Consider the following 13,708-nt stretch of genomic DNA (forward strand, 5'->3'; position numbering starts at 1 on the left):
CCAATAGCAATGGTAATAGTAAATTGCTACCTAGCGGGTAGACTCTTGAAGCCAGCAAGGTTATTGCAGCTTTGCCCAGTCCCGCAAGCTTGTTTCTGATGCGCTGGAGTGTTTGGTGCAGTTCGCAATCACCCCCTCGAAGTCCGGGCAGGCCTTACCGTAGCGGCATAGTGGAAGCTCGCTCGTTCATTAAGAATATTAACTTAGTCCTACCTATTGGGGTTAGCAAGCATACAGGAAGATGGGACGCTAGGCTATACCGAAGAATCACATTTAAGGGAGAGACAATACAGAAGTACTGTGAACTAATTCCGCTATGACTTGGCATATCTTTGAGGGCGGGGTGCGGCTAGTTGCACAGCCCACAGTGTGGCGCGGTAAGTCTGATGAAGGCGAATTCGCATGCGACTAGGCTGAATATGCTTATATTTTAGGCCAGTGCTACCTGGCCGACCCCTTTTTGCTATTCGGCCGACGCCTTTTTGCTATTTGGCCGACCCTCCCCCTGCAGTCCCTTCACCGCGTTCTAATTAGCTCACTTATCGGGTCGACTCCTCCGGGCATTCACTCTCACGTGTATTTGCACGTGCAGCTCTTAGTAGAGGTAGGCGCGGAGGTGGACCAGCAGGCATATAGCGAGAGCCTACAACGACACCTATACAGCTAATTATAGAGGGCTCAGGTCAATAGGAGGCTACTAAACTCGGGTTGCAGCACTACAACCTAGGATCAGCAACTCATATGCCAGTAACGTATCAGGATGGCATGCTGATACAGGAGGAAGTAACAGGTAGTGCAATAGCAGTGCTGCAGCACGGTATCAGTACTGTATCAAGTAACAGGATGACTCAGGGTTTCCGGCCTACGTGCCTAGCCAATTACAACTTCTACAGAGAGGGGTTGGGGTACGGTGGCCTACCCTGCCTACCGCTGCCTACTGCTGCCTCTAATTAGTACTTATGCCTACGCTCCTTATATAGTATATAGTCTGCTCGTACGGCTTCACAAATCAAACAGAGTTCACGTCAATTTGCAACCTAAGTGGATGTAACCAGTAACGCATCAAGAGATCTACCACGTTAAGCCCCCGGGGGTGGCCCCTCCTTCCCCTAGTATATAAACAACGAGCTAGACATCTATAGAAATCAGAGTTCACATCAATTTCAACCTGAGTGTAGAACGATTGGAGTCGCTGTGACTGAAGGCAGACGTGCATCCTCAGCCTTGCCGGGCGTAACTAGCTCTATATATTACTATGCCGGTCCTCTCCACCCTACGGTGCACGCGTCCCCGAGGGTTTTAAAGTGGCTGAGGATCTTTTAAGCCTAAGCGGGCGGTATCACATCCGACAGGCTGCAGTACGGGATTGGGGCATTGGACTAAACGAGATGAGATGAGATGAGATGAGATGAGATCGATTGTAACCCCGCAAAGAGCATTTTCCAGTATGTGCTTGCTGCAGGTATGGCTTAGCTCACCGTCACCGTAGGCTTCTTTCCACCGTGCCGCAGCGATAACGCTAGCCAAAAACATGTTCTCGTGCGAAGTTGCAGCGCTAGCCAAATCGGTGTTCCAAAAGGTGCGACCTCGAGTCCAAGCTTAAAGCCTGGAAAGTGGAGGTAACGCTAGCCAAAAACAGGTTCTAAAAGGTGTGTCCTGCAGATTCGCGGCCCGCTCCAAAATTCGTGGCTACCCACTTGCATGATCAATCCTTGTTCGTCTGCCGAAGGGTTCCTATATCGTAATGTCCTACCAAAGCGGCTGCTGGGCCACGTAGCGGGCTGAAGACCCGAGCCCCCGTCCTATTCGTAGGGTCAACGGCACAGCGCATGTACATGCAATAAAATGGGGGCTATAGTCATTACAGGTCATCCGACCATCGCCACAAGAGCGCCCATTCTTAGGGGGATGCGACCCTTCTTTCATTGGCAGAACAAGATTAACAAAAACAGCGGAGACGAGCCACTAAATTTCATAGGCAATGCAAATACGCTTCGTGCCCCGGCAAGTAACCTATGCCAGCTGAAGAGGTGCGGTATAAATCTAACACTAGAAAGTGCAACAGTATAGCTTAGAATCGCTTTAGATATAAAGAAACTCCAACCCGCGTTTTGTGCTGTTCTCAATACCTTTAAGATGTGTGATTATACCCAAGTCCATTACAAGTGCTCCCACCTCCGCTACACGGTTCGAGCGTGGTGCACAAAGTATCAGGAAACGCACAAACGATGTCCAGCCAATATTGTTGCAATGTAAGAGTACCTCGACTATACTCCAGCAATTTCACTTCTAACTAATATACAGAGAATACCGGCTTGACGAGAACTGCGGTGCGTTAATATAGAATATGCGAATTTGTAGGCTAATCTCATCTAGGAGACTGCAAAGATAATCCTCCAAATCACAACCACCTCATTCTTTCTGACAGGGAGGAGCCCGGACGTGATGGACGTCACCGTGACTGGCATGAACGCCCTTGATCTACATACACCCGCGAGGTGGAGATTGGCCATCGTCAGAACGAGCCGAAGGCGGGATGGCGGTTTATGAAACTAATTTCGGTTGACCTGCGTGTAATTTGGGCCCATTGATTGACCAGCATATTAAAGAACATTTGCTTTCCCTCAATATACAGCTCGGCCATCCTTTCCGCTTCCATGCTCAATTATTCCAGAGTGCAACAGAGACTGGTTCTTTCTCGTGCACTACAGGACCCCTGAACCCCTGAGCATGCTGCATCAATTCGTCGTACACTCTTCGAAGACTACACTCATCGAAACCGATCTCCGCAGGATGCCTCGAACGACGAAGCCCACGCAAAGCCGCCTGCGCAACCGTCACCTAATATCTGCACGGAAACCACCATCACCTTCGAGATTGCCAAAGACAAACCCAACAACACCTCGAACCAGAGATCGAACCCGCCATACGAGGAAGCCCAATCCACACCGCCTGCTAGCACCTGAACCAAGTCCACCGAAGTCATTGCCTACCTCTATTGAAACCATCGAAACCTACTACGGACTTGTTCGCAGATGGGGGGACACCAATCTATCCTCGACAGACTTAATGCAGCCTTTACAAGACCCCAACCTACTTTTCGACCCTCCTCCGAAGGACAGTTACCCAGTCAATTGTCCCACTATTCTACCAAAATCCTCGTTTGACTCAACCATACTCGATGTGGACCTAGCCATATTTGACATGGATCCAAACAACTCGATGGCGCATATTAACCCAACCGTACTCGACATGGATCCAAACAACTTGATGGCGCACATTAGCCCAACTATATTTGATATGGATCCAAACAACTAGTTAGCGCATATTAACCCAACTATACTCAATATGGATCTAAACAACTCGATGGCGAATATTAACCCAGCTATAGTCGATGTGGACACTCAAATAATTTGGTGGGACAAGTTAATTCAGCTATACTTAATATGGGTCTAAACAACTTAATAGCGCAAACTAACTTAGCTGTACTCGACGTGGACCTACTTAGCAAGAAATCTTTTAATTGCGACCAATGCTCTAAGAGCTTTACAACTCCCAGTAACCTCAAAAGGCACAAACGGATCCATAATGGCAAGAAATCTTACAAGTGCCAGATGTGCCCCAAGAGCTTCGCACGTTCCTGTCATCTCAAAATACACAAACGGATCCACACTGGCGAGAAACCTTGCAAGTGCTAGATGTGCCCCAAGAGCTTCGCAGATCCCTCTGCTCTCAGAAAGCACGAACGGGCCCACACTGGCGAGGAAGAGCTGAACGGAGCCGATCCAGAAGATAGCCAAGGCAGACTAGACTGCCGGATGTGCGGCAAGAGCGTCGCGGATCACTCTACTCTCAGATTTCACAAACGGACCCATACTGGCGAGAAACCTCACAAGTGCCAGAAGTGCTCCAAGAGCTTCGCGCATCCCTCTACTCTCAGTAGGCACAAACTGACCCACAGTGGCAAGAAACCTTACAAGTGCCAGGTGTGCCCCAAGAGCTTCGCGGATCCCTATGATCTCAGAAGGCACAAACAGTCCCAAAGAGGTTATTAAGTCAAATAGAGGTGTTTAAGATGTTCCACACATTACACGGCGGAAGGCTTTGTCCGAGTAAGTTCATCGCACGAACTTGTAGATTCAGGAGGCCACGCGAGTCTATGCTGGCGGCGATGATGTGCTCCGTGATGTCCAAATCGCCCACTGCCCCCAAAACAACGCCGTCATCATTTGCCCGCATGACACCAATAATTATTCCCGGACTTGGCGAGAGGTTCAGCAGATTTGACGTTCTCTCCTCTTTCGCCAGCCCCGTACATGGAAGCGGGCGGAGCTCCAGCCCCCGCGGCTTCCAGTGTCCTCGGGAGGAGGGGCGGATGGATGGGCTCATCGGGAGCGGCGTTGGTGCGATCCATGTTCCCTTGGCCACGGATGATGTTGGGGGACGGGCTCATCTGGGGGGACCGAAGCGTGCACTCCTCCATCATTGCGCAAGCTGGATCTCTGCACCGAGATGCTAGTGACTGAGGTATCAGTAGACGAGCCGTATGGGCGGCGGTCTGCGACGAACTTAACCTCCGACTCAGTCGTCTAATAATCGGATGACAAAACGATCGGCGCTTCTCGGGTGTGGCCGCGCCTTGAGGGCGGTTGAGCAGCCCCCATGTAAGCTTGCCGGACCTGTTGACGCCGGACGCGGTCGAGATGGGCGGCGAACGAAAGTATGGGCTAGAGTCGCTCATTGGGGGGCTAGCTAGGTCCTATTGTGAATTCTAACCGTCTCGTCCGTAGCGGGCGATGGTTTCCCAGCGCTCTATATCAACGCCATGCCGGTTGCGCATATAGAGCCAATCTAAAAGGTTTATCCAAATCTAGAAGCTAAGGCGTGAAGGCGGTTTCCAGATCTTATGGCGTTGCTCGTAGCTGTCTAGATGCAGAATATCTCTAAGCTTTTTAATTCGATCCAACAAGAATAATTCGTCGTAAGTCAGGTAGGGGTCGAGCCCCAAAGCGTTAAAGAAGTCGAGCGTTTCGAGCAAATCGTCATAGCCCTCGTCTCCCCGCGGACCCCACTCACGGCGTTCACCGATGCCGACCATATCGAGCAGGTAGAGTAGTAGATGTAGAGGTGAGACATCCGACAAAGAAAGACAAGGCTCGAGCAGAAGACGAGTGAGCCGGACTAGGGGTAGTCGGCAGGTGAACGAAATGAATTCGAAATAGCGATCACAGGAAAGGGGTGCTGGATGATGAGGTAGGCTTGACAGGAGAGGGAGGAGATAGTAATCGAGCTGTAGGCGAGAAGGACGTGGCGGGGCACAAGAGGTAAACTAATACCAGCTAGCTAGGCAGAAACAGAAGCGGTGAGACCGTCCATCAACCTGATGGACTGGATTTCGTGCAACAGCGCTGCGTATCAGGGTCGCGTGGGTCTAGGGCAAATGTACGTAGGGGCAAGAAAGAAGCAATATTGTTCCTGGATAACTACTAGCGTGTCAGTGGCCTTACATCCTTCCATATCCGTAACAAGGGGGGAACAAGGGAGTACCCCCCCCCCCTCTTTTTAGGGGCTATATATACGGGCTTTACGCCTCTTCAAATCAACACAGAACTGCTTCTTCACAACCTGAGAACACCCCCATTGTATCTCGTGTTCTTCTGGGGCACCGTGGAACAAAAGGAATCAGCGGCAAGCAGGTACGCCAACTTCTACAATACGAATGTATGCTGTTGATGCCTGGCCTCTGCTAACTCCAACATCAGTGCAACATCACTGTGGATAAGGCTCTTCACATCTGGCTGCACGACTACAAGTCGACACACGGCACTGCGGTTGGCCAAAACAGACAGAACCAGAAGAAGGTGCGGAAGAGCTGGGAAGATTGCAGAGAATGCAAGCCTTGGCGCGAAGCCATTCGCGGCACCAGCCGAGGTTTATCCGTAAGCTTAGTAGATCGCGTCCTGCATAACAACAGTTTCTCTCCCATCGGCTGGCCGCCATAGCCTCTTCTTCCTCTTTCTCCTCTTTCTGCTCGCACTCCCTCGATCGTATCCAAGACTGGCTGCGCGCCTCTCCTAACCCGGCACACTACATCGCCGTTCCGCACGACTCCCCCAAAATGGCTAGTAACCACACGACTGCTGAAGCGACCCGCGACGCCTCGCCATGCGATAATTCCCTACGCAGCTCCAGCTCAAGCAAAAGATGGCGCAAAGAGGATGATTTCCTTGCGGGACAAAGTGTGTTGCACACTTATAGTGTTGTCTTGACCGCCACCGCCAGCGCAAAGCGAACTTCCAGCTAGATACGGACCACTCACCTGTATCCATAGGGCCTATTGATGAAGAGGCCTTCAACCATAGAGATATGCACTGACCGACTTCATGCTCATCAACACCCTACAGCAAGCGAAGAGGATGTCCCAGGGCTGTGGTGTTGCGGTGCTAATTCTTTGATTGGTGATAGCATTTCAAGCCTACGTTTCCTCGCCCTAACATGTTCACAACAAAATTCGAATTTCTATTGAGACAGGACAATAGTCCCACGAAGCCACCCTACTTCACAACGGAGATCTGGTCAAAGGCTACTTCCCCTCCTTCCGATGATACTCTCGGGCCTCCCTAATTGCAGAACCGATGCTTCAACAGAAGCTCACAGAGATACAGACAGCGATCGATCCTGGACATGGACCGGCACTTGTCGTCCGACCCGTCCGTTTTGGGCACCAACAGTGGGCCGCCCAACTCACCGCGCCTCTACTGCGCGGAGTGTAATCGCGAGTACGAGGCACTCGAGACGCTGAACCGGCACCGCAAGAACCACTCCACCAGCAGTAATAATCACGTGTGCGACATCTGCTAGGTCGGCTTTACGCGCAAGGACCTGCTGATCTACCATGTACGGATCCATAAGGGGGCCTCGTTGCGCGGGGCCTCGAAGCAGTGGGGCAGGGTCAACTCCACTGCGTGCGGTGCGCGCAATAAGCTTAAGTGCAACCACATAGTCCCTTGCAATAGATGCGCGCACGGCTAGCACCACTGCCAGTACCGCGATCGCGATCGCGATCGCGCGCTATCGGATGCCGCGACTAGATTGTGCCCTGGCCGCTCCATTTCATCTCCTAAGAGCTCGTTTAGCATGCCCAATAATGCCTTCCCGCACCGAAATGCTACCACTCCCAGCTATACCCACCCGCCAGACGGGCCCACCAGATAGACCGGACGCCTCACTGGCCTGGTCGTCTGCGTGGAGTGGCGACCTCTGGTGCCAGAACACCGACCCATGCTGGGACGATCACTCTCCCAGCTGCTCTCGCCAGAGACAACAATCACCCTACCAGGTTCTGGAACAGCCACAACATGGCAGTCATCCATGGGGAGAACGCCCCAAAATGCGGCAATGGCCTACACCGTAGGTTTCGTGGCGCAGCCATACTTTCCTACCACTTTAACATACGATTTCCACTACCTTACACCAGAGCATGGTCCAGGATAGCAGGTTAGCAACATTAAATTCGTCTATTATTGCTCCGCTTACCTAGTCCTTCAAACCTGACGAAAGCTATTTCGATAATCTAGCCAGATGTTCCCCTGTGCTATATTCAAACTGGACCAGGAGCGTTATTGTAATACAGCATTCTCTAAGGATTTCCCACAGATGTTTTATAGATGTTCACACCTGCCTGAAAATCACGCACTATATAGTGCGTGGGCAGCAAAAGCGGGTTCGGTTCTAGTATAATAAGATCTGCTAAGTTCGAAAAAGTTTATATTTACTTCCAAGATAAAAAGGATGCGCTTTCATTGCCGATCCCCTTCGCTTCCTTCCGTTTCTTCGTACAGGGAGAACCTAGATAATCCTCAGCTTGACGGCGGCTCTGCTGAACGCACCAACAGAGGTACCGGACGGCTTTTAGCTGGTGCCAAGCATGGTGCTCTGATCGTTGAATTGCCTTTGAAACTTGGTTGCAACGTCGGCAGCGGCGGACCTAAGAAGGCTGCGGGCGTGCGGGGTAGAGGGCCGCTATCGGATTATTGGTGATGGAGATGGGGCGGGTGCGCTTGCGGCTGATGGTGTTGTTCTGCGTCGCTTCCGCGGCTAGGATTCTAGTCATCGTTTTGCTGAGTGCAAACTCGGAACCACTTCGGAGTCTTCTGGAATGGTACTTGTACTGAGTGCCATTGACAAAGGCTACGATCAGACTTGCTCCTTCCATAGTACGTTGTTTGATGGTGTTTTGAAGGAGGTTGCTAACGCACGCGCAGAGGACTACGAGCCTGGCACCACTAGAGCTTCGGCGAAAGCTCGAGCTGATGCTGGTCGAGCCTTACCCTAGAACGACCCTGACCTTGGCACTCAAGGAGCGTCGTCGCATCGTCCTGTTCTCTAGTTGCTCGCGGCGTCTGACCCTACTTGGAATAGCGGATTCGATCTTTATGGCTCACATGAATCCTCTCCTCAAGAAGGGTTCGGCCCATCCATCATATATGGCTCAGTGAAAAGACTGGTAGTTCACAATGAACAGCGATGATCCTTGATTGAGACGGGGGAGTTGTCCGTGTTAATTAATTGGTAGGCGGATGGCTGCGGAAGGTTAATAACTATGACGATCTACAGCTAGTTAATAACTATGACGATCTACAGCTAGTTAATAACTATGACGATCTACAGCTAGCTAACAACAGGCGGCCAACCCATTAATATAAATCGGAAGACGGCTCCCATGGTTGTGTTTCCGAAAAGCAATCAAGTACGTTCCAACGACGTCAGTAGCTCCAAAATTTGAACCCCAAGGTAAACTCACGGTACATATCACAATACTCGAGACTAATGGGCTTGATAGTAGATCATTTCGTTTTATATAAAGACGGAGAGTTGCACCATGCTTATCGAGTTGTCGAGCACCTTTTCCAGAATTTGTCGATAGCGAATGACAATGCCCGACTAGAGTCTTGGATAGGGTATTTGAATTGGATAGGGTATTTGAATTGGATAGGGTATTTGAATTGGCTCGTGCACATATACACGTGATATGACGGAGAATGCCGTGTGTATACAAAAATCGCATAGAATCAGCATTATATTACATTCAGTTCATGCGTGAGGCTGTATATCGACAGAGAATGTATATTATCAATTCCCCCTATAGTGTTGAGGTTCCACAAGTGCATAGAATACAAGAGAATGCCCCCCCCACCCGTTTTTTGTATACACACGGCATTCTCCGTCATATCACGTGTATATGTGCACGAGCCAATTCAAATACCCTATCCAATTCAAATACCCTATCCAATTCAAATACCCTATCCAAGACTCTACGCATCGTTCCAAAACAAGATAGACTATCATTTCAACAACGTAGCCCTCCTGAAGCAGGCATTCACTGCAGCAGGGGCGCCTGAATCGCGATCTGAAACCAACGGGCCGACCAAAAGCAACAAAAACCTCGCACTCGTTGGCGATGCTGTTCTTCGACTGTGTGTCCTCGATGAATGGTTTCCGACTGGGAGTAACACAGGTATGGATGCCCTGAAACGGGTCGTGTCTTTCTGACAAGACGTAGAAGTTGGAGACAATCTCGTGGCAGATGTCGGAACGAATGAACACTTAAAGAATGTAGCGAAGGAGTGGGGTTTAAAAGAATACATCAAGAAAAATCCATCCCAACAGGATCAGGAAGCAAAGACTACGCTCGCTTCTACCGTGGAAGGGATTATTGGAGCGATATGGGTCGATTCTGATCGAAATTTTGGAGCTGTCCAACATGTTTTAAAGAAACTGTTATACTAATTGACGTATGTGGCTTTGGAGGGAAGGGCGTGACGGAACATAAATGTGTTGCTAAGTCGATAAAAGTGAAGGGCTGCTCTCGAGTGTTGGTGCCCAACAGTAAGGTCATATGAAGAGAGCGGGGCTGTCGGTTTTGCCCTCAACTTCTTTTCAGCGTCCCGTGCGCAACGAGCCAACCTGTTGAGCAACGGAATAGGGAAGGCGTCCGCTATGACGCGCATTTCAGCTGTGCATTTGGTCCTAGTCCATGGGATTGGAGATACGAGGGGAGGAAAAGAGGGCAGTGATAGGTTGGTCTACAGGGGATTGTGTGGGGTGTGTGTTGTCATGACGGACGCGATAGAAGCGAAGCCCACCTCTTTCGTTCTTAAAGCTAAACGCTGCACTTTCAACCCTCTAGTAGGCATGAAAAATCCGGCAGGTATATATCGGCAATCCAACTATGTATCCGCCTGCTTCAATTGGATTCTGGCTTTGTGCACTGCCCGCAAATAGCTCCTAGTAAGGTTGCAGTTGATGCACGGAGGCCCGTGAAAAGCCTCACGAGGCCGGCCCAGCTTCCCAACGGTGACGGCCATCTTTGTTAGGTCTACCTCTCGAGCGCGGCGAAGCCGTTGTTGTTCGTGATTTGCATCGTGCGCGTTTTACAGATGCGGACGTGCTGGTGGATCTCAAATTCTAATGCGACAGCCAAGTACAAATCAATTGCGAGGCCACGCATGTCCTGTTTGACCGTGCTATTGTCTGCCTTCGGCAGGTTGGAAAGGCTAGCCCGCAACCGTGGAAATGTACTCCCAATTTCTTGGAACATCGAGATTCGTCATAGGTTTAGCGGATGGCATACGGGGAGCGATGAGACGTATGGGAAAAGTAAGCCACGAAAGGACTTCTCACTTATCATCTTCTATTATCCAGATTGAAAAAAGGATCTAACAAGTAATAATATTGCTATCAACCGCGGGTATCATGAATTCTCTTCCAGTAACGTGATATCATTCGTGTCCGCATCCGGGTCGGAATGAATCTTAGCAGCGATATCGGCCTTGCAGGACTTGCCATGGACCATCAAACCCCAGTAATGAATGTCATTAATAGTGCTGGTTAATTTCTCAACGCCAGCAAGGATGCAGCAGTCGCCAGAGTAGATGGCGGACATGCTACAGCCAGTCCAGGTTTCAAAGGTCTTCGGCACAGTGCACCACAGGTCCCAGGTGGATCCAGTGAATGTGATACCATAGTGACGCATCTGGTTCATATCCTGTTCCAACCAGTTCCCTCCACTCATTTGAAGCGCGCAGTCCTTTAGTCTATAACGATTATACAGGGCCATGGCTGAGGCGACGGCGACCTGATGGCGGGCCGTCGCAAGAGTCTCCTCATCTCTTTTGAACTCAATAGTCAAATACGGGCAAAAGGCTCGCTTCTGCACAATGGAAACATGTTTTCGAACGCTTGGGCGGAAGCCAGATTGGAAGGCCTGGAGGGAGACGTGGTACGCGCAGTCCGGGCGAATGTCCCACTCGTATCGTTTCCTGGGCGAGTCGACGAGTGGAGGGGAGAGCCATTCATCCTGCGGTAGTTTCCGAACAAGTTGGAGCATGCGGACGGGTAGCCAACGTTGATCGCCGTCCTCTTCTGGGAGCCATGGATGTCTGGGTTCGTCGAGGAATATATCCTGCAAGGCGTATGCCGAGTGTTCGGCCTCGTTGGAATCAAACACCCTCATAGCCTTGTACTCTCGCTGGATGCTCGCCGTGTCAGGGGCTAGCCAGACTTCAAGGTCGTGTGCTCCCCGGTAGGCATCGAGGCGGTCCTTGGGATCGGAGGGAAGCTCTAGGATACCGAAGTGTTTAAGGAGGTCCTTGTTAACGCCCTTGTTCTGAATGGTGATCCCGCATGGCTCTAGTACAGTCTCTATAAAGTCAACATCGGTGACTTTAGCAGCCAAGTCCTTCTTAGACTTGAAGCTCGAGGTTTCCGATGTAGGTGGTGTTGGCCATTTCCCAGAGTGCGACCCTGACGCCGATGTGCTTTCTGCTCGAGCCCTTGGCCTCCTCTTCGCCTTTGTGCTTAGTGTATCGCCCATTTCTCTGCCCGCCCTCTCATTTGAGCTCTTTTTCTTGTCCATTATCGTCCTCCACAGAAACTTAGTGTATGTTGGGTCGGTCTGGGTGATGTCGGAACGGTGCGCTGGCCAAGCGTCAGCGAGAGGGCAACAAAAAAGCGATTGCGACGACGCCGGGGGACCAGACGATGACGACGGCAATCGTGATGATTTCACAGCGCGTCTGCGGACGGAGGAATTGGCGGTCGGGCGCATGTAATGAGGGCCGACATTGGGCTTGCCGACGCATGTCGGCGGCTGCCTTGTGTGGGGTTCCCGGAGCTTCTGCTTCGAACAACTGGTGGTTTTGCTCGAGTGGGTACAAGTCTCAGCACTCGCGCATCGAGCGCCGTTGCAAGGAGAATCTGAGGACGTCATTCTGGTTGCGCTCGAGGATTGGTGTCGTTGGAATCGAGATAAGCCGGCGTGGGACGGCAGCTGGAAGCACAGGTGCTGGAAATTGTACTGCAGCCTTGCACGCAGCACGTCGGTTGCGATTGTCGTAGAGGCCGAAGAAAGGTGAAGAAAGAGGGAGCACGGTGTGTGTCGGGCTTTGTCATGCGCTGTCGATGTGTCAGGAAGATGAAACAGGTGCTTTCGTAGTGCAAAGGATTTGTTTTGACGGCGTTGCCCCGTTAACAAAACAATTTCGGCGTCACATGAGAAGCGCGTCACTGCCACCAAGGGCCATAGATTCTCCACCCTCATTAATTGAGAATGCCTTCTTTTATGATTTCAGGGCGAAGGAAGTCTACGTGATAGCTGTGTACTGCTCTTTTTCCGTCGTATCTCTAATGTATGCTTCCTAGGTATCACGTGTCGCTTAGTCGGCGCGAGCTTCGTGATTGCGCTAACTAAATCAGACTTTTCCTCCCACTTCCAACCCAAATGTTAGCTAAGCCACCAGCTCCGCATAACTAGTGCTCGCGGTCCCTGTCCCTTCCCGTTTATTCACAGCGTTGTTTCTTCCGAAACTAAGATCGAAGGTTGAGGCCGTGCTGGCATGGAGACTGGGCCCGTCCCCAATGCCTACACGCTCCAGCTCTCCGATGAAATCACAGGTGGAGATAGATGAACGATCTGAGCTTGCGCTCGAGTTGCCAAATCACCCTCTCCCATGAAGCAACACATGATGAATCAATCTTAACAGCTCTCGTCATCAGTCCATGCGACCTCCAAAGCGGTCATGCTCAGATCCTCCTACCAAAGGCCCTAGCTTGCGGCGAAACCGAGTACATCGTCGGTTAGTCATGGGACGTGTTAGGAAGAGTATATGCGATGAGACCTCGCTGGTAGCCATGATTACTGGATCGTAGGGGGGATAAAAGGTCAGTTTAGGTAGACCGGCTTCTAACTCTAGCTAATTGTCTCAAGACATGAATCGTTGCTAGAAAGAAACGTCCTCCATCGCGATATATCGGTCGGAGACATTATACTCGAGAAGGGCGAAGACAACAGTACCTCAACCTTGGCATTAAAATCGACAGCAAAGAGGCATCGGGCGCGCCGAGTGAGACCGGCTTCATAGCGATTGGTGCAATTCACGTCGAACACCACAATTTCATGCACTATCTGGAGTCGCTCTTCTAGGTGGTCTTCTGGCTTTGCGTATACTGGAAGGGGGCTGACCAAAAGAGGAGCAGAACGAAATATGAGTCTTGGAATTACAAGCCTACAAAGGAAACTGCGCAGATTAAGAATCTAAACTGACCCCATTGCAGGCACTACCGTGCTTTCTGCAACATGCGGAGTCTCCTCCCTAGCATTAAGGAGAGCTAGTGGTAGGTACATGGAGTTGATTCTCAGTATTTCAGC

General features: G+C 50.8%; 7 protein-coding genes across 7 annotated transcripts; 5 read left to right on the forward strand and 2 right to left on the reverse strand.

Moving 5' to 3' along the window:
• Window positions 1-316: 316 nt before the first annotated feature.
• BDZ99DRAFT_481307 (uncharacterized protein) lies at window positions 317-954 on the forward strand (the record flags this gene model as incomplete). The annotated part of the gene is made up of 3 exons (XM_033722390.1): window positions 317-377; window positions 435-604; window positions 715-954. 3 exons carry the CDS (start codon window positions 317-319, stop codon window positions 952-954), a joined length of 471 nt encoding a protein of 156 aa, XP_033571470.1.
• A 1,182-nt stretch (window positions 955-2,136) lies between these two features.
• On the forward strand, window positions 2,137-2,344 carry BDZ99DRAFT_397967 (uncharacterized protein; the record flags this gene model as incomplete). Its single annotated transcript, XM_033716072.1, has 2 exons — window positions 2,137-2,252; window positions 2,305-2,344. 2 exons carry the CDS (start codon window positions 2,137-2,139, stop codon window positions 2,342-2,344), a joined length of 156 nt encoding a protein of 51 aa, XP_033571471.1.
• A 386-nt stretch (window positions 2,345-2,730) lies between these two features.
• On the forward strand, window positions 2,731-3,318 carry BDZ99DRAFT_481308 (uncharacterized protein; the record flags this gene model as incomplete). Its single annotated transcript, XM_033722391.1, has 1 exon — window positions 2,731-3,318. The coding sequence occupies one exon, from the start codon at window positions 2,731-2,733 to the stop codon at window positions 3,316-3,318; it is 588 nt and encodes a 195-aa protein (XP_033571472.1).
• Window positions 3,319-3,446: 128 nt separating this feature from the next.
• Window positions 3,447-4,190, forward strand: BDZ99DRAFT_545320 (uncharacterized protein; the record flags this gene model as incomplete). Its single annotated transcript, XM_033726839.1, has 2 exons — window positions 3,447-3,691; window positions 3,806-4,190. 2 exons carry the CDS (start codon window positions 3,447-3,449, stop codon window positions 4,053-4,055), a joined length of 495 nt encoding a protein of 164 aa, XP_033571473.1. The 3' UTR covers window positions 4,056-4,190.
• A 35-nt stretch (window positions 4,191-4,225) lies between these two features.
• BDZ99DRAFT_525715 (uncharacterized protein) lies at window positions 4,226-4,741 on the reverse strand (the record flags this gene model as incomplete). The annotated part of the gene is made up of 1 exon (XM_033726023.1): window positions 4,226-4,741. One exon carries the CDS (start codon window positions 4,739-4,741, stop codon window positions 4,226-4,228), a length of 516 nt encoding a protein of 171 aa, XP_033571474.1.
• A 4,423-nt stretch (window positions 4,742-9,164) lies between these two features.
• On the forward strand, window positions 9,165-9,911 carry BDZ99DRAFT_452098 (ribonuclease III). Its single transcript, XM_033718250.1, has 2 exons — window positions 9,165-9,517; window positions 9,563-9,911. The coding sequence occupies exons 1-2, from the start codon at window positions 9,184-9,186 to the stop codon at window positions 9,787-9,789; spliced, it is 561 nt and encodes a 186-aa protein (XP_033571475.1). The 5' UTR covers window positions 9,165-9,183; the 3' UTR covers window positions 9,790-9,911.
• A 788-nt stretch (window positions 9,912-10,699) lies between these two features.
• Window positions 10,700-12,425, reverse strand: BDZ99DRAFT_467519 (uncharacterized protein). The gene has a single exon (XM_033721032.1). It carries the CDS (start codon window positions 12,269-12,271, stop codon window positions 10,754-10,756), a length of 1,518 nt encoding a protein of 505 aa, XP_033571476.1. The 5' UTR covers window positions 12,272-12,425; the 3' UTR covers window positions 10,700-10,753.
• Window positions 12,426-13,708: the final 1,283 nt, after the last annotated feature.

The sequence above is a fragment of the Mytilinidion resinicola genome (genome assembly GCF_010093595.1).
Source record: "Mytilinidion resinicola strain CBS 304.34 unplaced genomic scaffold BDZ99scaffold_22, whole genome shotgun sequence".
Taxonomy (NCBI): Eukaryota; Fungi; Ascomycota; class Dothideomycetes; order Mytilinidiales; family Mytilinidiaceae; genus Mytilinidion; species Mytilinidion resinicola.